This window comes from Patagioenas fasciata, chromosome 5 (genome assembly GCF_037038585.1).
Source record: "Patagioenas fasciata isolate bPatFas1 chromosome 5, bPatFas1.hap1, whole genome shotgun sequence".
Taxonomy (NCBI): Eukaryota; Metazoa; Chordata; class Aves; order Columbiformes; family Columbidae; genus Patagioenas; species Patagioenas fasciata.
The window spans coordinates 31811807-31838884 of NC_092524.1; the positions used below are offsets into that span (position 1 = coordinate 31811807).

Consider the following 27078-nt stretch of genomic DNA (forward strand, 5'->3'; position numbering starts at 1 on the left):
TGCTGAAGCACCTCAAGAACAGGAGCAATCCATACCAACAAAATTATAACCAATATAAACCACACATCTTCAGTATGAAATTAGATTTTGAAAACTAAGGAACAGAAATAGCAGCTACTTGAGCTACAAAAAGCAGATTTTCTTCATTACACTTAACCTCAAGGCATACTGGCTTTCAGATTCTTTCCTAACTAAATACTTTCATATAAGGTAGCCAGTCATCCCCAAAATTTCACTGTTGTAAACTCAGCAGCTTTCTAATGCCATTTTTTCAAACGTTAAGCAATGTACGTATCCACCATTTGAAGGAATAATTAATTTTGTTGTCGTTTATCTTATGCTGTTTTACAAAGTGAGTCTACTGTTCTTACATCAGCACATACATGCTCATTTACATATAATTCTGTAACAGGTTATGACTCTAAGTAAATGGAGATGCGTTTGCTGACTAGGATGCCACAATCTCTCCCTTGAACATACTCCCAAAATTTTAATGTAGCAGATGAACTTACGTAGCAGGTAATTAACTCTTCCCACCAGAACTCTGGGTGTCTGGTTTTTCTTACCTTTCTTCTTCCATAACAGCATCTTCTTTCCCCTGTGCCTCCAGTGTGTTTTCATACAGGAGCTTATGGGTTTCAATGAAATTCCTCTGCAGTGCAGACATCTGTGCCATTATCTTCTGACGGTGCAACCTGGCTGCTTCGGCCTTTCTCTTCCGTTCAGCTTTCTCTTTATCCTGAGTGCTCTGTGTCTTACAATAAAAAAGAATAAAGAAATCACAGGCAACAAAGAACATTAAAAAAATGAGAAGAATCTTGACCCAACTACACACATTCTAATCAGTGACATAAAATTTCTTAAAACTGACAACATTTTAATGATAAAAAAAAAAGGCTAACTGCTATCTGAAAAATGTAAAACTAAAATCTTAAACGTTGACTAGGTTCGTTAACCTAGTCAGAAGATTTTGAGGGGTCCACAAAAGTACAATCCTTTGCCCAAAGACATGTTCAATAACACCTGATCCATTTTAATTAGGTTTTTGTCTCTTCTTAAGAAACTTTAGAGAGGCGAACATCGCAACCCTTCTCCAGCGTTTTGTTACTCCCCCATAAGCGAAACCCCTCCTGAGTCTTCTGTATCTCCCTCACAGGAATGTACAAAGCAGATTTACAAGCAGATTGTTCCTACATTTTTGTAGCAGTATTTATGCATCTGAGGACTGTGTTTTCCCCTATTTTTCTTTCTTGTAGATCAGAAAACTATTCTTCTTCCAGTATTTCCTCATCTGTCATGTTTTCAAAAACTATAATCAAAGTATTTATATGCTTTGGAAATGTAGAATTCAAAAAACACAGGTAGACAATTAAAATATATAGAACCTAATTCCTCTTATTCAATTACTTAAGGCACAAAGTCAACATGATACACATTGTTTCCATTCACGATACCATTATCTCTTGATGAAATGAAACAACACATTTGTTCCACCATCTTACCTGACACTTTTCTCAAAAAAGAAACACAGCATATGCTATGATAAGTTTAGAGCTCTGCATGCAATGAGTAGCCAAGAGATTGATTGGCAACAAGCTGTTGCTAAACAGAAAGCGTAAGAGCAAACTGGACTGTCCTTAAACACTACAGTTAATTGGATTCTTCTTTCCTATTTAACTGCCAATTTAAAATGAACCAAAAATAATGTGCAGGGTGGGGGGAACACAAAACACACACACTTGTGGGACTGCTGTAGTAATCTCTGAAACTCCATTTCACTGTGTCATTTGACCATTGGATTCAAAAGTTTTGAGGGAAGAGGGTAGAGACTGATACACAGACAGAATAATCACCTAAGCCTGATTTCTTTATACAATCAACGTAAAGCAGATTAACCTCTTGGTAGGTCACATAAATCACAAGACATCATTTTAAGTGGATTTGTATTTCTAATTATTGCACAATAACAACATAATAGAAAAGGTGATCAAATCATAAAGATAAGAAATGGAGAAATGAACACAAATTAGTTTTTCATCCCCTTCGGCTGTTTCACTTAAAGTGGAAGTACAACCAAAAGCACATTAGCTCGTGATAATTCCATGAAACATGCTTAGCATAAGTTTCATTTATTAAAAATATTAATCTTGGAATGTAAATCCTATTTGCAGGCAATATATCATAAATTAATATTTTAAAATTTATCATTTTAGGTAACAATAATTTTAGGCATCTTTTGGAAAACAGGCATTCAAAACATTGGATACAAGGCTTCCACTGAACACTTTTTTCATTATTACCTCATCAACTTTTGTAGCTTCCGAGCCTGATGTAGCTGCTACGGTTGTCAAACTAGATTTTTCTCTCAGTCTTTTCACTGTGTCAAACATCTAGGAATAGAAACTTAGATGTTAAAAATAAAATGCAACTTGTTTCTTAATACAATATAAACAGGATTAAAGCTCTGGATTTTTAGTTTAATGTTATTTTCAGATTTTCAGATGCATGAAACCAACTGTCATACTCCTAAATAATAAAAACATCTGAGCCCATATGTGCAGTCCTGTAACACCATAGTGACTGTATCCTAAACCTGACAAGCACTACTCTGCATGAAGGAAAGGAAAATTCTTCCAAATTTTCCAGTCTTCCAGCACTAATACTGCTAAACAGCTAAAGCATCTGTATGTCAGAAGAACGGACAGAGATGGCTAGCTTATTTCAAGTAGGTGAGATGTGGATCACTCATGGAAATAGACTGCAGTCATTAAAATCTTGCAAAATTCTACACATAAGGAACAGAAAGCTTTCTAGCATACGCCCAAATAGTTAAAACTGAGCCTTCAGTTTTCATTTACTACTTTCCCCAGGTATCTTTACTTTAATAAGCATCTTGAAGTTTTGATATTAAATATTCTACATTCACTATATGTATCATTAAAAAGTTAAAATATACTTTTAAAAATCCATTTTTACTTTTGCCCTTATAATTTTAGAAGAACAACTTCTCAAAAAAAAAAAAAAAGAAAATCTTTCAAACATGCCTCCCTAATGTATCGGGACAGTCCAATTTTAGTAGCTTAGGATAATTTTGAAACCCTCCTATGGATTCTTACTCTCGTTTTCAAGAGCAGTGCCTTCTATGTTTGCCACCTAAAACAAGAAGGCACTTAAGACAAGAAGCCCAAAATGGAACAGGACAGTCATACTCCCGCTAAGCAGAAGCAGCAGCCTACTACATTAGAAGCGCTGTCACAGCTCTAGAACTTTATCCCATTTATTACTGGGAAAAGGTAGGGAGCTGGATGGAAAAATTCCACAGGTCAAACACACAATGTGGCCATTAGTCAGATCCGTATGACTCAAGTCTTAATACAAGCAGTCTAAAATGCTTTCCCAATTATAAACTTCTACTTACCACTTGCTGTTATTTTGCAACAGAACTATGAGGAATAAAGTTTATGTACAAAAATGTCATTATCTATGCAAAAATTGACCCAATACTTGAAAGTAGCAATAACAAGTACACAGTATTTGAGAAATCTCATCTTGTCCGGGCGGAAAAAAAAAAGTTCCAACAGATTAAGCTTCTCAAGAAATCACTGCAGCTGTAAACACTGGGTTTTATATAAGAATCATAACATCTTTTGTAAGAGCTTTCTAAATTACTGAAATCAGATCATACATATCTCTGCCTTGTGTACCTGCAGTATCCAACTGACTGTGTCCTTCTGTGCTTCTAACTGAGGAACTCTCTTTAATTTTTCCAGAAGCGTTAACACACTCACAGCATTCAAGGCTGAGCTTCCCATTCCTTTACAAAGGACAGAAAAACAGAAAAGCATGGGTTTTCAGGGAAAACACCCTTCAACATATTAATGTATTTACAACCACAGACATGCCTTAAAATATTGCTAATAATGTAATACACATATATGAATACAACCTGTGTTGTTACATTTCTGTTTTAATCTAATTTGTTTATTCCAGTTAAATGTAGTATAATCTTTCCTCCTTATAGATCAATAATTTTTGCTGCTTCCAAGAGCAGAACTACAGACAGAACAATAATTGCCTTTCACTTCAAGGAGAAGCAGTAAAGGTCTTATAGCTTACATAAGTTCGCTAACAGCTCAGCGCACAGTTTATTTCTATCACAAAAACTGTAATAGTTACAGTAATCATTGCCGTAGTAAAAGACTTTAACATGCAGGTAAATCAATAATTGTACAGTTCGGGAGTGCAAAAGATGGAGATAGTTCACTTTAATCCAATGTCATTTTTCAAGGAGTTCTTAGTTTCCATTTCAATAATGTTCTTGTGAATGAAGAACCAGTTTCAGTTAACAAATGCCAGTATTACTTTTCCATTCCTTCCCCAGGAAGAGAAGCACATCCCCTCTTCAACACTTCCGTCAATAGGGAACAAAGGAAGCTCGTCCAAATGTAGCTTCTTGATTATTTTAAATTAAATACATAAATAAAAGAATATTTAAGCAGGTTTTAATTCTCTAGCAAAAAGTGAATCCTTTCTGACTAAAATCACTGAATACTTTATCCAAATTTATTTCTGTCTTTACAAAATCAAGTTAGCCGAATTTACTCTGCCATTTTAAAGAAAATGACACATACGTGTTGCTTTGTGATAAAAATCAAAGGTTACTTCTTCTTCTGGAGACTTCTGTAACTGCTGCTTCTCTTCTAGTAACCCTAAAGAAAGGAGGTGAAGAACCTAAAAAAGAGAAAAATACTAAATTTCATTCACTGTTAGAGGTCTGGAAAACCAGCATATGCTGCAGCCTTTCCCTACCTGGAAAACCAGGATGTTTAAATATAGTTCTGTAATATGCTGATTATATCCATGATAAAACACAGAAATGAGAAAAAGTGTAGAGATCATACACGGAAAGTGAAATAACAATGCACAATATCATTTTCCTGCATATTACTTGTTCTAAAATTAATCAACTTGTATGCACTTGCCATCAATATATGAATCCTGTCATTTTGCTGATACAAATCTATGAATATTTGATTAATTCCATAATCCAAAGAATAGCAGGTAAGGCAAGGCAACTAAATAATCTATGTACTCTAATGAAAAAAACTGATTAATTCAACTAGTCTGAAAATTCAGGTCTTAATCCTATAAATATTAAAACAAACAAACAATATCAAACATACACACACAACAAACCCACACAACACTTCAACGATGTCAGCATTTCCTTTTTTTTTAAAGCATAAAGTCACTGTGGTAAAATGAAATGTTTAAATACTTACAAAATTGTACTATTTCATGACTGAGGCCCCAAAGATATTTACATATTTGGAGACTTTGCAGCTTACAAGATGAAGTAACTCCAATTTCTTTGGGATGATCAAACTGTTATTTATTTGCACATGAAGTTTCAAGAAAAAGATGAGGTAAGGAGAATTACATATTGAAACAGCTTCAGTCATGAGGCAACACAGAGAGGAAAGTAAAATAGAAAACTGAAGGATATTCCCAATTTAATACTAATATGCTTTGGTTTTCTATTTTACAGTGGAGATAAGTAATTAGAAATATTTTCTTTTTTTGGCAAGATTTACAAAAACAGGTTTGGGGACAAAAAGTAAATTCTAATCATTCAAAATTAATCATTACACATTTTGATGTTATGATAAGCAGTTAACACAGTCAACACGTGAATGACCATAGGAAGAGGAGCAAAGCAAACCATACCATTTGGATCATAGCTTCAGTCCACAAGTGGGTTTCCAGTTCTACTGCTCTCTGAAGAATGGTCCGCAGTATGTGCATCATAACATCACAGTTGAGAATCCTCACCACATTGCTGAAAGCAGGACTGAAGTCTGGAGGAGGAGGTGGTGGCAATGCTACAAAACAGAGATAGGCAACTATATTAACAAATTGGCATCTCAAAGATTGCAGACAAAAAGTAGTGACCACAAATATACTAATTCCAGTGAAAGAACAACTAGACCTTTAAATTAATAAAACCATGCTCAAACATAATTGCTCACTTACATCAGCTTTTAACTTCAGCAAAACTAAGTACTTTTAGTAAGTTCTCATGTAAAACACATTCAAACTAAGCTAAACAATCAACTACAAGTACTTACTTGTATCTGTAAATGTAAATCTTTAATATTTTGCACTGCCTTATCACTTATGTATCACTAATAGATTCATAGTGTTTGTGTTTTCCATCAGACATAAGGTTTTCAACTTGTTAAAGAAGAGTGAGAGGTGGATCTTACGGGATGTGGTGTTTTCCATTCAACTGTCCTATGCCTAATGTGGCTGGAGCTCTAAATTTCTTCCTGCTACTGCCCATTCTGATTATTTCCAGCTATGTACGTTTCCTGAGCTAATATCAAAACTGGCTGATGTGGTGTCTCACTCAGAAGCCACCGGGAATCTTGGCATCTACTAAGAGCAGCTCAATTAATGCCGCAGCCTTTCCCTACCTGGAAGCATTGACTTAAGTCTTCTTTTGGTACCTGAATGCCTTTTTTCAGAAAATTTCTATGAATGCAGTGCCTCGGAAACCACCAATCTTTTGACAATTCAGATTGAATGAATTATGGAAAGTTATTGCCAAAGACAACATAGACACAAAAAGCATATGCACAAAGTATTTGCAACAAAATGGGTAGCCTCAAGGCAAAACACATCAACATGGACAGTCATCTTATTTTGGAACGGTATCATCTGATTACATACATGTGAGTTTCTGACAACTGCATAAAAATATTTGCATTTTTTAAAAGTTCTACAAAATAAACATCCCTGCTAACATTTTAAGTTGTTGAAGTGAATCAGGCAGTGGAGTAATGAAGAAGCTACCATCGAAAATCTGTCAAATGTATAATATAAACAGTGGAAGAAACAAAAAGTAATCCACAAATTTCTTCCCCCACCCCTCATTATTTTTCAGCTGTCATCATCTTCTGAGTTACTTATAACTGAAGGAAACTGTGATTTCCAATTTAACTATGTCTCTCCTGAATGACAATACTTTTTTTTTTCAGTTCCACAGTTTTTCAACTGAAAGGAACCAAAGCAAATAAAACTTAGTCAGGTATGAAATGCGGTAGTGCCCCTGATTGTACATAAAAAATATCAAAATACACTTCAGAGTAGGAGGTAAAGATTAAGGTATTCAACTAGAAAGGCAATCTGGGAAGAGAAAAATAATTATCTGTTTCAAGCTACAAAATCAGGTGATAGTTGATTTTACTAAATTGTTCATTGTACTTTTTGTTCAGTTTACAGAGTCTTCCTCAAATCAATTCAATTAATGTTCATTACTTGAATGGGTAAAACTAAACTGAAGAGGGAAATAACTTTTGTGTTACAATAGAAACATGATGTTTTATTGTTATATGTATTTGCAGCTTCTAAGAATAATTTGATTTATAAAACTTAAGTCTCAAGCTACTTACAGAACCAACATAAGCACTAGCTCTGCAGCAACATTCTCTGAACAGTATTGTGTCTCAACATTGTGCTAGAGAAACTACCCATGAAAAATAAGCTTCTGCCTCCTAGTTAATCCACCATAAAAACATCTTAAGTTGTTCATTTTGTCAGTGGGTACTATGCCATGTATATTTGTCTACATGGAAATCAAACTAAAAATTCCCAAACTCCTATCTTTGTGTTAAGGCAAAAAAAAAAAAAGGCAGGTGCTAATTAATTACAATTACTACAAATCACAACAAATTTAATAGGAACTCAATAATCCACAATTAGTTCGCAAGTCATCTCCCAAAGCTCATTTTATGTACGGAACTACATATACTATTGAACTATCACACTTGCTGAGTCATCAGTTTCACATTTTTACCTTCATCTCTGTTTTCTTGCTTTCTTCTTTTCTTTTGTGTGTGTTCAGCCTACAGAAAAGTAGTGTTATTATATCAGCATCTCTACAGAAGTACACAGTGAAAAGATGAGAAACCCTACACTAGAAATGTGGCAAGATACATAGTCAATGCTTGATCGTATAACTAGAACCTTGTCCGAAATCCATTTAATAATATTGCATTTTACATTTCAATAACACTTGTGCTCCAGACCCTTCACCAGCTTCTCTGCCCTTCTCTGAACTCACTCCAGCACCTCAATGTCTTTCTTGTTGTGAGAGGCTCAAAACTGAACACAGGATTCAAGGTGGGGCCTCACCAGAGCCAAGTACAGTGGCAAAATCACTTACCTAGTCCTGCTGGCCACACTATTCCTGATACAAGCCAGGATGCTGTTGGCCTTTTTGGCCTCCTGGGCACACTGCTGGCTCATGTTCAGCTGGCTGTCAATCAACACCCTCAGATCCCTTTCTGCCAGGCAGTTTCCAGCCACCCTTCCCCGAGCCTGTAGCGCTGCCTGCGGTTGTTGTGACCCAAGTGCACGACCCAGCACTTGGCCTTGTTAAACCTCATGCAATTGGCCTGAGCCCAACGATACAGCCGATCCAGATCCCTCTGTATGGCCTTCCTACCCTCCAGCAGATCAACACTCCCACCCAATCTGGTGCCATCTGCAAACTTGCTGAGGGTGCACTCAATCTCCTCATCCAGATCATTGATAGAAATACTAAATGGAACTGGCCCCAATACTGAGCCCTGGGGAACACCACTCATGACCTGCTGCCAACTGGATTTGGCTCCGTTCACCACAACTCTTTAGGCCTGGCCCTCCAGCCAGTTGTTTACCCAGCAAATAGTACACCCATCCAGGCCACGAGCTGCCAGTTTCTCCAGGAGTTAATACATAAGTCACCACAGGGAAAACACTAATGCAAACCATACCACAGTTGCTTTGGATTAACAACTTTGACTTCTTTAGAAGCATAGTTTTGAAGTCAGCTGCATATACTTTTTATTGAATAAGTTTCTTTAGATTCCATTAATTCCTTTGATTCAGCAAAATTCCTTATAGACATTGATAAATATGTACTATTTTTTAACCTTTGAAAGTGAATCTTACAATGGCTTACCTTGCTGTGCTGGGTCTTAGTATAATGATAAAAGAACATATTGAACTCCTTCAAGCATTCATCTTTCAGTTCATAAACTCCATGGCCAGACACACCTGGTTTCCTTGCAGAGAAATATTTCATAACATACAGATTAATAATATATGTTCAGTACAACTCTGAATGTAAACAAACCACTACCACTATTTATTCAATAAGGAAATGTTAATAGCTGCTTCATTAACTTATACAGAGAATAGCGTGAGTACAGTTATTTGTCTTTAATTTTCAAGGTTGCTTACTACTGTAAATCCTACCCATCAGCAAAATATTTCTAGCCTATACCATCTCCAGTACATCATATAGCCTCTGACAGGTAAATTCTTTTTAACTTTATGGCTTAAAATTTCAGACTTTAGATGTTATTGTATAAAACTGTACTGTGAACTGGCTGAAGGAAAGAAGCCAGAGAGTTGTGGTCAATGGGGCAGAGACTCGTTGGAGGCCTGTATCTAGTGGAGCGCCTCAAGGGTCAGTACTGGGACCAGTACTATTCAATATATTCATCAACAACTTGGATGAGGGACTAGAGTGCACTGTCAGCAAGTTTGCTGATGACACCAATCTGGGAGGAGTGGCTGACACGCCAGAAGGCTGTGCTGCCATCCAGCGAGACCTGGACAGGCTCGAGAGTTGGGCAGGGAAAAATGTAATGAAATATAACAAGGGAAAGTGTAGAGTCTTGCATCTGGGCACGAACAATTCCAGGTTCAGTATAAGTTGGGGAATGACCTGTTGGAGAGCAGTGTAGGGGAAAGGGACCTGGTGTCCTGGTGGACAGCAGGATGACCATGAGCCAGCACTGTGCCCTTGTGGCCAGGAAGGCCAATAGCATCCTGGGGTGTATTAGAAGGGGGTTGGTTAGTAGGTCCAGAGAGGTTCTCCTTCCCCTCTACTCTGCCCTGGTGAGACCTCATCTGGAATATTGTGTCCAGTTCTGGGTCCTTCAGTTCAAGAAGGACAGGGAACTGTTGGAGAGAGTCCAGCGCAGGGCAACAAAGATGATTAAGGGAGTGGAGCATCTCCCTTATGAGGAAAGGCTGAGGGAGCTGGGTCTCTTTAGCTTGGAGAAGAAGAGACTGAGGGGTGACCTTATTAATGTTTACAAATATGTAAAGGGTGAGTGTCCTGAGGATGGAGCCAGGCTCTTCTCAGTGACATCAAATGACAGGACACAGGGTAATGGATACAAACTGGAAGACAGGAGGTTCCACTTAAATATGAGAAGAAACTTCTTCTCAGTAAGGGTAACAGAACACTGGAACAGGCTGCCTAAGCAGGTTGTGGAGTCTTCTTCTCTGGAGACATTCAAAACCCTCCTGGACACATTCCTGTGTAGCCTCATCTAAGTGTTCCTGCTCTGGCAGGGGGATTGAACTAAATGATCTTTCAAGGTTCCCTTCCAATCCCTAACATTCTGTGATTCTGTGAAAATTCATTACTTTCTTTAACTAAGTTACAAACCAAGTAATACAAAGAGCTACTTCCCAACCAAGCGAGATTTTTTTAATCTTCCATTTAATTCCCAAAGCAAAATCCTTAGCTAAACCAATAGTTGCCCTTGATTAAACATAAACAAGCGAGCCACATGAAATTTCAAATAAAGTATACTAAAACAGTTAAAATAACAAGACACTTCTGTGACAAAAATAACAGACATTTGAACTATTTTTTCTCAGCTGCTACAATTGATTGTTTTGTATTTGCATACATATATGTTAAAAAGAAAATTAACTTCTATCTGAAAGTTACAGCAAGTTAGCAAATTTATGACATCTAAACCAATTATTAGGTGCTGATTGTCAAAGGTGCAATGAACTGTCAAGGTTCCCAACCATCATGAAATAAAACGAACTTTTGAAGATTTTCCCAATAGGACTTGAGATAACTAAACTCCTCAAGCTGAATTTGAAGAAAGAGGGCAGCAAAAGGAGAAAAGCAGGAGCTCTGGATATTCTGTACACTTTTCTTTCCTATGCATATTTGAAAGTGTATAGATTTCAAGAATGCAAAATATTAGCTGATCAAAGACCGTGTAGTGCAGCTTGTTTAGCCCATATAATCTAAGAGATCTTATTTCACTTTCAAGTTACTTATAAAACAATATTAAGTACTTACTTAAATGTAGCCACTTTATCAATTACATTCTCCAAGCCAGTTTCATAGTTCTCCTGGTAAAAGATTTAGTTTGGGATAAATATATAATGATTCAAATATCTTCAGTATTATGCTAGGTATAACAAAAATAGACACACAGATGTAGATCAATTCCTTAATTCACAAACGAATGTATTTTGCCCACTCTTATTCAGAAAACAGATATTCACAACTGACAAGTTATAAGAAGTACCAAAGATGGATAATACTTTCATTTAATCATGTACATTTTTATTTATAATAGAGCTGATCTTCAGAAACAGAGAAGTGCCTTACGCAACCTCAATGGAGGGAAAAACAGAGTTTTAGTCTCTTGAAATATGAATGTGGATCATCCATTACTGGTTTCTAATAATATTCCAGACTACTTAATTTACAACAAAACTAAAGGCATTTTGCATTAATTATCAGCCCTCAAAACTTGCACAGGCTATCATATATAATCCATATTCTTTGCTTGAATTTCAACAGTTGGAATAGAATGGTAAGGAAATCTGTGCTTTCAAATAGACCTATACAATACTTGACTTCCAATGGATCTACACAGGTTTAAGTGATCAAAATTACAGGGTCAAATTTATCTACACAGGGCAGAACAGAATCCGGCTGCATGGTCCCACAGGCCAAAAGACAGAATTTCAAAACTTTTCTTTTTGAATCTAGGAGAACTACAGCTGAATATTCTAAAAAGAAATCCACCTCTTCATCAAAAACTACAATCCTTATACAAGCCTTTCAGATTAGACCATACTGGAATCCCAGTCATTTACCTTTGCACCGCTAAGGTGTGTAAGCGCCTTTTTCATGTTATTTTGTAATTCTGAAACTAGCACTTGAGCTTTATAACAGAAACAAACAGAAGAAGCTTTATAACAGAAACAAAAGAAGAAAAAGAAATAAAACAAGAAAAAGTAAATTAAGGAAAAAAGTAAATAAACCCAGACTCACATTTTCAGGCAAGGACTTGGTAATTGCACTGTGAGCCATTGGTTCAATACACAATAGATGGATGATTTCTCTCATTATAACATCTTCTTTTGTCACATTACTCACTCCAGGTACATATCTTTCCCCTAGTAGAGTTAATAAAAAAGAGAAGAACAGCAAATATAACAGTTATAAAGCAATTTTGAATTTTGCACAGTGGTAATGCTATTGTGGGGATCACTGGAAACTTAACCCAAGTGTCTGAGAGGAAAAATGTTTTTTTAAGACTAGCTTCCTAACAAAATGGGCTGAGATAGAGTTTCTCCTCATATTCTGCTCTAATAGTCAACTATTAAGTTATCTCACAGCTTTTTTCACTATGCAACTCCTATTGCTTCTGGTTGACAGAAACCTGTGCTACTGAACCATCTATTTAAAATAGGCATTCTCCAGTATCCTCTCCATACAATGCTAAAGAAAGTCACCAAGCCTGTTTTGTCAAACTATAATAATCCATTACGACACTAGCAGAGAGAAATGAAACTTACCCACAACATAGATGAGAATCTGTAGCATCTCTTCTATTAACACGTTATATTGTTTGATTAAATCCTACAAGAATCAGAGAAATCAGTTTTTGAAAAAAAAAAGGCAGGAAAATCTGTCCAATGACACCACGATCAGCCTTTAGGTGCACTGCTTCACTGAAGCACTGCACTGGAAGAAGAAACCTCCATTCTAACAAGCTAGAAAAAATGCCTGTGGTTGTAGTGGAGATGTTATTGGGTGGTTAAAGTGCAAGATTCACAAGCAGGAAAAGAAGCAACAGCTAAAAACGTATTCCCAATGAAGGGTTATAATAAAGTTCAACTCTCAAGAAGTAGCACAAAAATCCAAGAAACTTCTAGCTAAATAAGAACACATAATATGGCTTAGGAGACATTGAAATTTTATAGAGAAGTCATTTAGATGGATTTTGGTAGATGTCCTATGAAATAAAGGACAAAGAGGGCAAAACCTGTTTGCTAATTTTGAGTAAGCCTCTGCAGATGCCAAATACAAAATCATTTATGTAACCACTAAGTCCTGTGTTGACTTTTAGTGTGGTCATAAAAAGGCAGTTAGCTACAGTAGCTAGTTTTTCTTCATAATGTTCCTTAAACTCAAAGTAAACAAATTAATCAGCAGAAATACTTGTCACTTACCTGATCTTTGGTGGGCTTGAGCTTTTTGAAAGCCTCAGCAAGCTCGTATCGCTGCAATATCAACAGGAGGAACTGGTTTGGATCCATAAGAGATGCACCTATCTGTCAAAAAACCCAAACTAATATGAACATCGGTTACCATTACAGTTCTTCATTAATTATGAAAAACACTCTTTTACCAAGAACATTCTCAAAAATCATACAGATTTATTTAAAATTAAAACAAATCCATGAGAATTATATGAATCAAGCAAGAAGTTATTTAGAACATTATACCTGGAGCATGATGATGTCTTTATCATACATTTCTTCTCTACATTTAACATCTTGATAATAAAAAACCTGAGAAATAGGAGAACAAAATTTAAGTAGAAAAGTTATGTGAAGTAATACACTATCACATGTCCACCAGTTAATGTCTGAGACTTTTTCAAACTGAACAGCACAGGAAAAGTCCCATGTTGAATAAGGGAAGTCCCATGTTTCTTTCAAAACAAACGTATGCTTTGATGGAAGTGAAAAATGTTTTTTCACCAATCCAGAAAAAGCCTGTGTCGTACTTCTTCATACCCCCTCTTCCAAGACAACATAATTCTAACAGCTGCTACTGATTAAAGTCAAAATATCTTCCTTCTCCTACCCCAGTTCTCAGAGAAACAATTCTACAGGGGCCTACCAATGTTTGCTCTGATTTCAAAGGGTCCAGTGAAAGGTAAACACAGAAAATTTCTGCCATCAAAGAAGAAAAACAAAATAAAAAAGGGAAGCCAAAGCAAGCAAAATAAAAGCACTTAAGGGTAGAATCTTAGTTTAACTCTCGCAACAAAAAAGCTCAAAAGACAATGCTTGCTACATCCAGTTAAATAGTACTCAAAAGTTTAACATGAGATTAAAATAGTTTAACCTTTGCATATAATGATTACCATACACTGGGAGGTTCTTCTAACATTTTATATTATAAACAACAGTACTGACTGTACTTATGCAGTGATTTCTTTGTCAGATCTCCAAGTAGTTTCCAGTAGATGTCAGTAACATTAGCACCATTTCACAGAGTCAGAAACAGTCATAAGAGAGATGAAAATACTTGTCTAATGCAGGGAGGCAAATCATTGATGAAGCTGGAAATAAAACCAAGTCATCTAAGTTGTCACCCAGAAACTTTTCTGTTTAGCATGGGAGTGACCTCCATGATCTCTTTCTGCGCTGGATGAAACTACCACTGGCAGCATTAATGAGAAACACTTGCTACTCCATTAGGACTGACTCACTACTGTAAAATAAGCAAATGTCACTCCAGTCTTCAAAAAGGGCAAGATGGAAGACCCAGGTAACTATAGACCGGTCAGCCTCACCTCCATCCCTGGGAAACTGATGGAACGACCTATCATTGGTGCCATCTCAAGGCATAGCAAGGATAAGAGGGTCATTAGGGGCAGTCAACATGGCTTCACCAAGGGGAACTCGTGCTTGACCAACCTCATTGACTTTTATGAGGACATAACGAGGTGGATAGATGATGGCAGGGCAGTGGATGTGGTCTACCTTGACTTCAGTAAGGCATTTGACGCAGTCTCCCACAGCATCCTTACAGCTAAACTGAGGGAGTGCGGTCTGGATGATCGGGTAGTGAGGTGGATTGCGAACCGGCTGAAGGGAAGAAGCCAGAGGGTTCTGGTCAATGGGGCGGAGTCTAGTTGGAGGCCTGTATCTAGTGGAGCGCCTCAAGGGTCAGTACTGGGACCAGTACTATTCAATATATTCATCAATGCTTTGGACGAGGGAATAGAGTGTACTATCAGAAAGTCTGTTGATGACACCAAGCTGGGAGGAGTGGCTTGACACGCCAGAAGGCTGTGCTGCCATCCAGCGAGACCTGGACAGGTTGGAGAGTCGGGCAGGGAAAAATTTAAAGATATATAACAAGGGAAAGTGTAGAGTCTTGCATCTGGGTAGGAACAATCCCAGCCTTCATTATAAATTGGGGAATGACCTATTAGAGAGCAGCGTAGGGAAAGGGACCTGGTGTCCTGGTGGACAGCAGGATGACCATGAGCCAGCACTGTGCCCTTGTGGCCAGGAAGGCCAATAGCATCCTGGGGTGTATTAGAAGGGGGGTGGTTAGTAGGTCCAGAGAGGTTCTCCTTCCCCTCTACTCTGCCCTGGTGAGACCTCATCTGGAATACTGTGTCCAGTTCTGGGCCCCTCAGTTCAAGAAGGACAGGGAACTGCTGGAGAGAGTCCAGCGCAGGGCAACAAAGATGATTAAGGGAGTGAAGCACCTCCCTTATGAGGAAAGGCTGAGGGAGCTGGGTCTCTTTAGCTTGGAGAAAAGGAGACTGAGGAGTGGGTGACCTTATTAATGTTTACAAATATGTAAAGGGTGAGTGTCCTGAGGATGGAGCCAGGCTCTTCTCAGTGACAACCAACAGTAGGACAAGGGGTAATGGGTTCAAACTAGAATACAAGAGGTTCCACTTAAATTTGAGAAGAAACTTCTTCTCAGTAAGGGTAACAGAACACTGGAACAGGCTGACCAGTGGGGTTGTGGAGTCTCCTACTCTGGAGACATTCTAAACCTGCCTGGATACATTCCTGTGTAGCCTCATCTAAGTGTTCCTGCTCCAGCAGGGGGATTGGACTAGATGATCTCTTGAGGTCCCTTCCAATGCCTAACATTCTGTGATTCTGTGATTATAAGGAGTACCTGGCTTATCAAGGAGAGCCCATTCCGTCTCCACATCTCTGCAACAACCTGAGCAACCAAGACAAGACATCGCAAAGGATATTCTACTAGCAGCTCCACTTGAAACTCTTCCTAGAATTTAAAAAAGAACAACAACAAAAATCAAGCAAGAACAAGCCTGTCAGTGATTTTAAAAGTGTTAAGCCCTAATGAACAGACATGTTTTCAGCCGCAAAATAACTTTTGTGTGTGTCATCAAAGTTACAGGACATAACTTTACACTTTTTCCTTCCCAGAGTATAAATCACAAGAAGCATTTGGGGAAGAAAAAAAAAAAACCACACACAAACTTACAGGAGAAACAAACTCATGCAATCTTGAGATGGTTCCAGTCTTGCTTAGTCGTACATGAAGACCTACAAAATCAACAGAAAAAAAATTAGAAAATAAAGTTAGCTAAACCATCTACAACTCAAGAGAATTACAGGAAAAAAAGTCCAAGGTTATTTAGGAAAGACTTGTTACTTTATTCTTTTTTTCCTTTTAAAAATAAATGAACTGTGACATTATCTCAACAGTTCTTACCAGTCTTACAATCCATTTTTTTAATGAATCAATCTATTCATGTAATTAATTAATTAAAACCATTTACATTGAGATGTTAAATAGCATTAGCAAAATTTTAATTTCACATTTAAATTGTACATCAGTAATAACTGAATTTCAAGACTGCAAGGCCTATCAGATAATATTGGTATCAAGTGATGTGATAAAGAACCTACAGCTTAATAATAGCATATGATTTTATTTCCATTTTAGAGAAAGCTGTGATCACCCACTGCTACGGTCCTTTGGAAATCTGTTTTGGCATGCTGCAAACATATGTCTTTTAGGAGAAGCATTTTAACAGCCCTAAGATACGTGTGGCTGGAAAATAAATTCAAGATACAGTAATAATGAACGTTAATTTAGGCAAAACTGAACAAGTCATTAAAATATAAAACTTTTCCTTCTTGCCTTTCTTGTCTCTCTCCTGTTTAAAAAATGTCCTCCAACCTCCATGGAAAATGTGGTTTGTTGGGGTTTTTTGGGGTGTGGTGTTTTTTTGTGTGTGTGGTTCTTTTTTTTCTTTTTTTTTCTTTTTTTTTTCTTTTTTAAGAGAGAGAGAGAGAGAAACCTTCCCTTAGTGCAACATCTGAGGAATCGGGTTGCCCGATCATGAGACTATCAGAAAGTCAGAGAGCCATTGATCTGCAAAGCACTTAATCTAAATGTTTTCTAGAATAAAGAAACAGAGATGGATGATAAATGTAATTCAAATAGCAGTCAAAGCAAAACACACCACCTACCAGCAAGGGTCCTAGACAGTGGCAAATGTATGCTGACAGGATCTGCAGACACTCGGTAAGGTCTGCTCTCCAGAGTGTGGCCACACAGGTGAAACACAGTCTTCTCCCGTGAACGGCCATTTGTGCTGCACCTTATCACAGCTTTATGACATTCACTGTAGGCCTTGAGCAACAACTCTTCCTAGAATTTGAAATAAATGCATAGCCTTATATTTAAAAATCATACGTATGCACTAAAATTCCTCACTTGTTTTTTCTGACAGCATGAACAGTTACTAAAAATCCACAATAAAATTATTACTCTGTTTTTTAAGACTGAGAAGTACTGGAGTGGAGCAGTAGAGCATCCACTAAAGCTAACCGAACATATGCTTCTGTCCAAAAAGTCACTCTGTCAAATGCTGTAAAATCTATGTGCATTTTTAAAAATAAACAAACAAACAAACAAGAAACCCACTTCAAAATATCTTTAAGTTAACAAGTTTTACAACTTACTTCCTTCCCCAGCACAGGGATGAGCTCCAGCACGCATTAACACTACTTACAGTGCAATTACTCAATTACTGCAAAGTTTCTGAAGTTCACTTTTGCAATTAAAAATGAAAACCATATGCTTCAAAACTTTAAATCTTGACATCAATACCACGAACCTAGTTCTCCAAATCCTGAATTGTGTATTTTCTCTTTGATTTGCCTGACACCCTGTGCAGCTTTGTTAGCCAGAAGATTATATTCTTCTGAGATCCCTTCTCTCTGTGTCTTACCACAGATTAATTATTTCAGACTCATTTTTTGTGGAGATCTGTACTGAACAATAGTAAGCTTTGTTAAAAAGCTGCTATTTAAAAAGCACTCAGGAATATTCACAAAAGGCACACATGTAAGAACCCCAGACAATTGCTATACTTACATCACAGGCACACCATTCCTGGAACATCAAAAGAATGTTCTTGAGCTGCATCTGAATAGCAATAGCTGCTTCCCAGTCAGGATCCACCTCAATGTGCTGACCAATCTGTCTTTTTATCTCCTCCATTCCCTGAAATGGAGATGCCACAAAATACTCAAGCTAAGTCAATGATCACAGGCTTAAAACAACACAAAATCCCATAAGCAAATGGAAAAATATAAGTTGTTCAGACACATGTAGCTAAAATTGATTAATAATACTTCTAGATAGTAAACTTTACTTTTTCACCCATCCAAGACAGGGACTGAAGAATTTTCCATCTTAATTGCATGTTTATATACACAATATTACTATGGACAAAAAGATGAGCAAACAGAAGTGTTGTAATGTCTTCATAAGAGGACATTAGAAAGAAATCATTTAAATGTGTTGTACCTGCATGCATGTTAGGATCCTTAGGAAAGAAACAAATCCTTCTAGAAACCGCACCCTCAGACGGTCTGTCCATAATGTAGGCTTGCTGACTAAGACATACCTGTCCCCAAAGAAAACATTATCATCTTCTGCTCAGATTTCTCTTCTGCTTATACTTGTATTTAAAATGTTCTTCATATTAAAATATTCAACTGCATTGTCACACTACATCACCCTCCCCATCTCAAACTCCTAAAATTTTCACCAAACATTAGACTCGCTTGATGCAACTCCACCATTTGAAATTAATAGATTTTTTTAAATTCCATCGTATTTGGGTTGGTTTGCTTTTACATTGCTCAGTTTATTAGAGTAATTTGGGACCTGTAAGAGTGGAAAATGCTATGGAGATGAGGATTATACAACTTTCCCAAAATTATAATGAATAGAAGTCAAATTTGCTTTACCATCTTACAGTAGATATATTTTGTTTATTAATTCAATTGTTATATGGAATGATATCAGTGAAAATAATAAAAAATTATCTTTACAGAATATAACTTTGGTATTTGAAAATTTTAAGTTTCCACTGAAAAATAAAACATTAAAGTTTCATGTGGGGTCTTCGAGGGGTTTGTTTTTAAAGCAGTTTTATCATCAGATTCCTGAATTGACACACCTCATCCTAATGCCAGTTCTCGAAGAACTGCTCAAGCTTCTTAGCATTACACTTACCTGAGGTCGTATATTACTGCATATACGCGGTTCAGCTTGTCCTGACTGTAACCTTGGAAGTTGAACTTGTCATTTTTGTCTAGGTACTCTGGAAGCACTTCAAGGAGTGTCTCTGTAATGGTGGTGATAACGTTTTGCTCTTCAATAAGATGTCGGGCCTGCAAGAAGAAAATTAAAAGTTTTTCTTCCTATTTTTGTGGAAGAGAACTGTCAAAATATTTTTTCCTTTAAATCCAGACTTTTTAATTAGAAATTATTTTAAGCATTTGTAAAGAGTCCAGGCTACAAAAACTCCAATAGTATTTATCAGGTGTGAACACAGTTTCTGTGAATTTAGCATATATGTTCACTCTGACAGCTTTAGGGTAACAGACATGCTATTTTTTCTAGAAAGATCACGTATAAAAGGACTTTTACATTAGCTTTTCAGGCAAAAAACATACAACCTTTTAAACCCACAGGTATCCTTTCCACGCCTCAGGATTTAACATATTTCACCCCCACAAAAACACATGTAACCATTTTTTTGGTCCCTCCCCTCAAGTGTTTTAAGTTACACAGAAGGTAAATGTGAACAGCAAGTTCATACAGAGAGTTAACACAGAGAATGACGCTGCCTAAAACTTCTTCTTATTTGCATTCTCTCTGTCTTCCGTAATGAGTTTCCACCAAATTAAGCTCCTGCTTTCATATTGGTCTTAACAAATCTCAAAATAATTTCTTTTGAACTCAGCAATGCATAAAGACTGTCTGCCAAGCACAGCAGTTTGCAAAGGTGGTACTGCTAGCTACATTTCCAGACGAGTCAGGCTGTACATACCAAAGTAGGTACGGTGAACATCTGAACTGAGAGTGCTGTCACAGAGAGAACTCTGTCATGATCATCACTGATGTATTCTTTTTGCAATGCCTTGTAATACTAGGAGAAGAGAATATTGGGGAAATAAAATAATATAGCAACTGTTAATTAAAACCATTTCCTTTTTTGTTCGCAGTAATTGCATCTTAATGTCCTTCATTTCTAATATATGTGCCCCACTGGCTTAATACTGAAGATAAGTACAAACCTAACTGTTCTGCCAGACTGGAATAAAAATATTTTTTCTCCTACAACCAATCTTCCCTAGGAAAAGACATTAAATATCTGAAAAAAGGATAAATAAAGATATTGACTTTTTAGAAAGGAAGTCTTCTTCCTGGAGTGAACAGCATGGATAGTTATTCAACAGCTCTCTATAAAAGGTGTGTACAGTGAGTAATGTAAGTCTTTGCTTGCTTTTTTTCAGTCCAGATAAAACTCTGAAGTGCCGGTCAACTTTATCAGGATTAAAAAGGCTCACCCTAATACAAAAACCACTTATGTTTAGTAAATTTCTTTAAAATTGCATCTAATTTTTATAAAGAAAGACCAGTTTCAGTTGTAGTTCATCTGCCATTTCAAAAGATACACAGAATACTAACAATACTGCATTCAAAATGAGCATATATACATACATAATTATAAAGAACAAACCAATGACATCGGAATACACTCTATAAAGGCTAAACCAGTTGTTGAAGCTCTGCTTATTGAAAATTCATTATTTATATTGAAACAATTTTCAGGATTGTGGAAAATTTTACAAAGCTAGTAAGAATTCATAGCATAAAAAAACAAATAACCATTTACCTTCACAAATTCCACAGCAAAAAGTTTTTTGTATTCCATTTCCATGAAAAAACTACTGAAGATGAGTTCATGAAGAACCTTCCTTGCCCCTGTGAAAAGCCAATACAATGCACATCACTTTATTGTACTGAGATGCAGCTTTTTTGGAAAAGAACAGATTATTAAATTATAATTAAAAATCATTAAAAGCCCTGAAATAGTTACAAAGTATATGAACAAAGTTACTCCTATATTTTTTTCTATATTTAACATTTATTGGTATGTATTTAAAACACATGATAAGCCTCAAATCACTCATAGTCAAACTACACCTTGTGAAAAGATTATTCAAAATATATAAAGCAGGAAAAATTTAGGAGGCAAATACATAGCCAAAATATCAATTATCTCAGCCATGCAAATGTGTCAAAAACCATAATATAAAAAATCTAAACAAATGTAACTCCACCAGCATAGCACTCATTCACTTTCACACAGTTGTTACATACACAAAAAATTAATTTGTCTCTGCAGTTTACAGTAACATGGATACACAAACCTTTATGAAGTTTTGCATCCCATAGCATCAACTTGCTTATGAAGCATGGCTTTTCAGATCCAGCTTCTTCTTTGAGACATATTTGACAAAAGATCTGGCGGAAGTCACCTACAGGGATAAAATTACTAAAGTTGTAGAAGAATGCTTCAATAATTAAATTATATGAGCCAACAAAATGAGAACTACTGAACTTTGTTCTTTAAAAAGAAAGGTAAAAAAAGGCACTTAAGTCCAAATTATCTTTTAGCTATGCTTTCTCTCAGCAAACATACTCCCACATACCCTCTCCTTACTAATTTCTTCCTGTTATTCTTACCTACTTTATTACGCAAATCCAATGACAGAAAAGAGTATTTTAAAATCAAAACATTTCGACAGCTTAGCAAAGCAGATCCATAGGAAGAGTTCACTATGTCAGCACAGAAACACGCAGGCTAGGAAAGTTTAAGCTGGTCCCTGCAAGTCAGTCTTTTGCAGAATTTCAGAACATTCTTTTATATTTTCTCGCACCTCAGTAAATACAGGAATTGCTGAAGCAGTTCTGGGGATCAACATATCAGTCACCCATGAGTTACTCAGATTCAGAAATGAGCTCTTACATTACTAATTTCAAAAGGAAAAGTAGACTGTCATGGATCAATTCCTGACAACCTAGAAATAAATAGTATTGAGTCCTTCTTGATCCATGTTCTACCACTGGAAGCAAAACCAGCAAAAGAATAGGAACCACCAGACTCTCATAAAATATATCAAAGTATCAGTTAACCTATAACAATTTCCTAATCCACAATGCTACACCCAACATGGGAGACTTCTTTTTAGTTTTAGCGTCTCTCATCAGCTAAAAATCTAAAATTTTAGGGATTTGTTGAGGCACTGACACCAACTTGTCTATACTCACTGAGTCAAGAGCTGAATAATAAGCACTTGGTGTTTTAAATAATCTTGTAAAATTGAAAGTAATAAGAAAAAATATCTAGGAAGAAAAATATGGATAAAATTCAAACTTTCTATAGAAACCCTGATATAAACCATCACACAGTCAAAACTTTGTACCAATTAAAAGAACTGTCTGAGCAACTCAGATCAGCAAGAAAATACCATCAGTGAAATAAATACGAAGTTGAAAAGAACAGAAAGCGAAAATGTGTAAAAGATTGTAAAGGATTATAAAAGGGTACAATTCTGATATCTGCATTCCTAGGGGAAGATCAGAAAGTAAGCATTCAGGGCGGGGGAATTAAAAAAAAAAAAAAAAAAAAAGTATAAAGCAGAACAACAGATTTAGCCTATCAAGAGGAGGATAAGCAGTGAGTAGAGCTTAATCTACACATATTTGTACAGTGGAAATAAATTTCATAATGGCTTGGTTTCACAAAACACAGGTATGACAAAATATAGTAAGAGAAATGAAAGTTAGATTGATTCAGAACTTGTCTTTAAAATCATGAGCATGAAACACAAGAACAAAGTTTGAAAGCTCAAAACAGACTTTCTACTACTGGACAAATTTTTAAATTAAGACTTTTATTTGTTTGTTTGACTGACAGTCTAATTAATCACAGCTATCAAATCTGAAGCAGGAATTAATTCGAGCAGAGGATATATGCTTTCACTGATGCAGATGTTCTACAGCCTTCCAACAGCATGGCAGAGAACAGCTTTTAAGCAAAGCCACTGAAATAAGGCCTGTGATGCTGAAACTGAGGGTAATAAAACTTCTAGAGGAACAGATGGAGCTCAAGCAGGGAAAGAAGGAAGAAGGAACAGAAAAGTACTGCTATTCATAACCATACTGATGGATACCAGTGCCCATACCACTGTATTATTTATTAATTTGGAGGAATGTGAAGATACTTTAATAAGGGAATACCATATATAACATGGCTAAAGGTATTTTTTTAAGAGAATTAGCCATTCAAATACTGACATGGCATTATTGTAACAAAAATCAGTTATGCTTACTTGAATAGCTCATGAGTTTGTTCAGCCAAGAACCGAGGCGCAAGGCAAACTTCTGGTGAGCCATAACATCGGCGTGCAGAACCTCCACATGAAGTGGTCGTTGGGAAACATTTTCAGAATGCCTCTAGGAGTCAGGTAAATATTAGTTGACATAAAATCAAGATAACATGAATTTTCATATTTGTCTTTAGCACTCATTACACCTCCCAAGCACATGTTAGCGGCAAACCCTAACAAAAAAATAAATCATTTTTACATTTTATTTCTGAAGATACCTTCCTATACCAAATGTGGTGGCATAAATTACATTTCAAAAAGTTCACAGGCAGGTTATAAAAGCACGGAAGTACTAAGTTAAAGACTGTACAGCAAACAAATAAGTCTTCAGTATTAATAATTATGAGGTTGATTTGTTTTTTAAATGAGAAAAATATCTTAGGCAGTTACCTTGATTTCTTCTTTTACTTCCTGACAAGAGGCATAATGTCCTGCCTTAACAGCTCTACGACCCTGTTCAAAGAAAATACTGAGCATGAGACCAACATAAAACCAAAATGTCACAACCCTGATCCTTGTTATGTTTTTTAGACTCAAAATAAAAACATGGAGCAATATCACTCATGGTGCTTTTAGACATCTAGAAGCAGATAAAAACTTACATCATCATCCTTATTAAAAAAACTGTTATAATTATATTAACAACAGAACAACAAATTCTGGGGATCTTAATATTATGAGATAAGGAAAGTTCACACACACATAAAAAGAGACAAAAGGGATTTCTGCAGATTACTTTAAATACAAACTAAACCAGCTTTCTTCCTAGCACAAAGTGCACACATCCTGATTTACTTTTTTACAATCTTTCCTACTATTTCTTACTTCTGTATATTAAATAGCAGGGTATATTATAAGTGTGGGTTTGACAGTTTTTTCAATAAAGCCAACAACAGGTCCAACTTAGACCTCAAATTCCACTCAAAGGAAATCAGAAGTCTGGACTTCCAAAACAAGGTCTCTACATAGCAGAGTTGCACACAAGAAGAGAGGAAGTACCTGTATGTTATGGGACTGCTACAATTAAAACAATATAACCTAGCCCTGTGGTGTAGCAGGTGCTTTGTACAATGAAAACTCTCGTCAACTCTGGATCTAAAATTTAGGTTTCAAGCAAAGGGAACCTTCATAATAGAAACCTTTAAATGTTCCCCTATAAGTATGGATGTATATACATATTTTACAAAACCTGCAACTGCAGGACAAGCTCTGTAATTACACTAAGACTGACACTACTAACTAAATACAACCAAACTTTCATTTAAAAAGGAATTCTAATATTAGTAAGATGTTTTATATGTAAGTATACAACAAACGCATATACATCTATAGCCAAAGTGTCTATCGCTGAACACATGTAAGTTTTCTATTTTTGTGAGGTAAAAAAATGTGGTTGCAATTAATATAATTCAAACACTGATCATGCTTTTTTCTCCATTATGGGAAAAAAATTTAAAATCACATTACTAGCTGAAAGCCTTGGCACAGGACATTACTTCAAAAAATGAAGCAGTGAAATTGTCAGGTGCACCCACATTCCTTCATGAATTCTTCCGGGTTTTATTTGCTTATTTTGAAGTTTTAAGATTTTCAAATGAAGTCTGAGCCAGAATGGGCACAAATTCTTGCAAAATGTAAAGTATTTTTCCGATTAAATATAAGTGAATATGCTTATTGCTGACTTGTATATTTGTCAGACAAATACCATGAAAGTAAAACATTAATCTTAACTGAGAAGAAAAAAAAGGTAAAGAAAATGAAGAAAACATGCCAAACATGAAAGGAGCATCTTCAGATAAATCAGCTCCTTCCTTTCTCAAGAAACTGGGTTTTGGCCTGAAGAAAAACCTCCTTGAAGCAATTGCTGATTAACAGTTACTCTGCAACATGTCGTTTTCTCTCCTCAAGCTCCAGCATCCCAAAACCAAAGATTCTATGATCAAGAGACTATAATAGCACTTCTTAATGATTAAAAAGTGACTCTTCCATATCCAGAATGAACTGACCTCTTTATCTATGGCAGTAGTATGCAATTGGGCTTCCCCGAGTTCACAGCCAAGTGCCCTTTGCAGGCTATAGATGACATGATCGTAAGAATGATGTTCATCATTGAAAAGGACACAGTAGTAGCTGTCTACCTTCTCTCTACTGGGAAAAAGCCAACATATCATCATACAAATAAAAACAAAATTGTAAATAGTATCCTACCCAATAAAAGCAACAGCTCACTTGATAACTTGAGAGAAATGTCAAACAGAAAGAATTGTAGAAGAAAATTAAGCATGTTCCTCATGTCCAAGACACATACAAAATATCCCCCACCACCTATACCAGAATAAGCCACAGAAACCACATGCAAAGTACAAAAGAGTTACTTGATTATTCCATTATTTCCTCTCACTGCTATTTTATGATCTCATTTGTCTTTTTAACATGACACACAACAGTCTTTTCCCATTTGGATGGAGCACAAACATTGCTTTTTTCATGAAGTATCAAAAGATTTTCTCTATATAACCATAGGTCAAAAATGCTACAATGCTGTTTACAGGGAATTTTGGCACTAATATGTTTGCAGAAGCGTAAGAATACCACAGACAAAATTATTATCCAAGTTTCTAACACCTTGAAGAGAAAGCTGAAAATACTCCCTACCTAATTACAAGCTCCGGAGGCAGTTCCTTCTCTTCTTCCCATACAAGCATATCTACAATGTATTTTATCACCGAGGGAAACACTCTCCTAGAGTGCTCCATGATTTCTTCCTTCAACTGACATCCAGAATTCTGTAAGAGAAGAGATAATATTAATATGGAAAATAAATTTTTAAAATGAAAAAAGAGTTGGCAGAATACCTTATTGCTATATTTGTTTCAGGGAATTAGCCTTTTCATTATTTTCAAGTAAACTAATCTCACCTAATTTCTTATCTTCAAAATTATTTCATCCTAAGGGCTCTCAGTAGTATTCCAATGGTTTCATCTACCTTTTTTAACACATCCAGTTTTTATCTAGCAAAAGACTACAAAATGTCTCACGAAATGCATTAGGAAGCTTCTTTTTTTCTTTTTTAACTAAAGTTTTAAAAAGCTGGTTAACAGCTTTCTGTACACCTCAAGATATTAAAAGTTTGCACACCAGACAAAAATTCTTCCCCTGCATTGCCTGTGTAGGTATTCTGTCAAACATTTCTGACACTCCTCAAACAGAATCATCCAAGGAAACCTAACTGTTCTTTTCAGAGACCTCATCCCAGCTCTAGAAATAATTCAAAACATCCCTGTGAACTCACACATTTCCCATCTACCCGGATAAAGGTCATTAAGTGAATTGTCTACATGTAACATTATTAATCCTTTCCAAAAGCATTTAAGCAGGAGAAAAAGTAAGGTTATAAACTAAGAAAATAATTACCAGATC

General features: G+C 36.2%; 1 protein-coding gene across 5 annotated transcripts in view; it reads right to left on the reverse strand.

Annotated features, from left to right (window-relative positions):
* The window catches only part of UBR1 (ubiquitin protein ligase E3 component n-recognin 1), a 73028-nt gene that overhangs the window by 25024 nt on the left and 20926 nt on the right, over positions 1-27078 (reverse strand). For 2 of the 5 annotated variants that reach the window (XR_010651399.2, XM_065838413.2), the window contains exons 5-29: positions 26314-26444; positions 25665-25806; positions 24049-24111; positions 23602-23725; positions 21637-21744; positions 21099-21187; positions 20250-20348; positions 19430-19587; positions 18716-18815; positions 18281-18409; positions 17371-17551; positions 16376-16437; positions 16043-16153; positions 13612-13677; positions 13336-13437; positions 12679-12742; positions 12152-12276; positions 11165-11217; positions 9008-9110; positions 7859-7907; positions 5728-5882; positions 4632-4731; positions 3705-3814; positions 2301-2390; positions 567-754 (exon numbers count right to left, since the gene is read on the reverse strand). Coding sequence is in view for 4 of the 5 variants with exons in the window: in XM_065838413.2 (XP_065694485.1) it covers positions 567-754; positions 2301-2390; positions 3705-3814; positions 4632-4731; positions 5728-5882; positions 7859-7907; positions 9008-9110; positions 11165-11217; positions 12152-12276; positions 12679-12742; positions 13336-13437; positions 13612-13677; positions 16043-16153; positions 16376-16437; positions 17371-17551; positions 18281-18409; positions 18716-18815; positions 19430-19587; positions 20250-20348; positions 21099-21187; positions 21637-21744; positions 23602-23725; positions 24049-24111; positions 25665-25806; positions 26314-26444 (2702 nt within the window). In the remaining variant the exon portion in view is untranslated. The remainder of the gene's footprint in view (positions 1-566; positions 755-2300; positions 2391-3704; positions 3815-4631; positions 4732-5727; positions 5883-7858; positions 7908-9007; positions 9111-11164; positions 11218-12151; positions 12277-12678; positions 12743-13335; positions 13438-13611; positions 13678-16042; positions 16154-16375; positions 16438-17370; positions 17552-18280; positions 18410-18715; positions 18816-19429; positions 19588-20249; positions 20349-21098; positions 21188-21636; positions 21745-23601; positions 23726-24048; positions 24112-25664; positions 25807-26313; positions 26445-27078) is intronic. The other 3 variants (XM_065838416.2, XM_065838414.2, XM_065838415.2) reach the window with 3 other exon arrangements.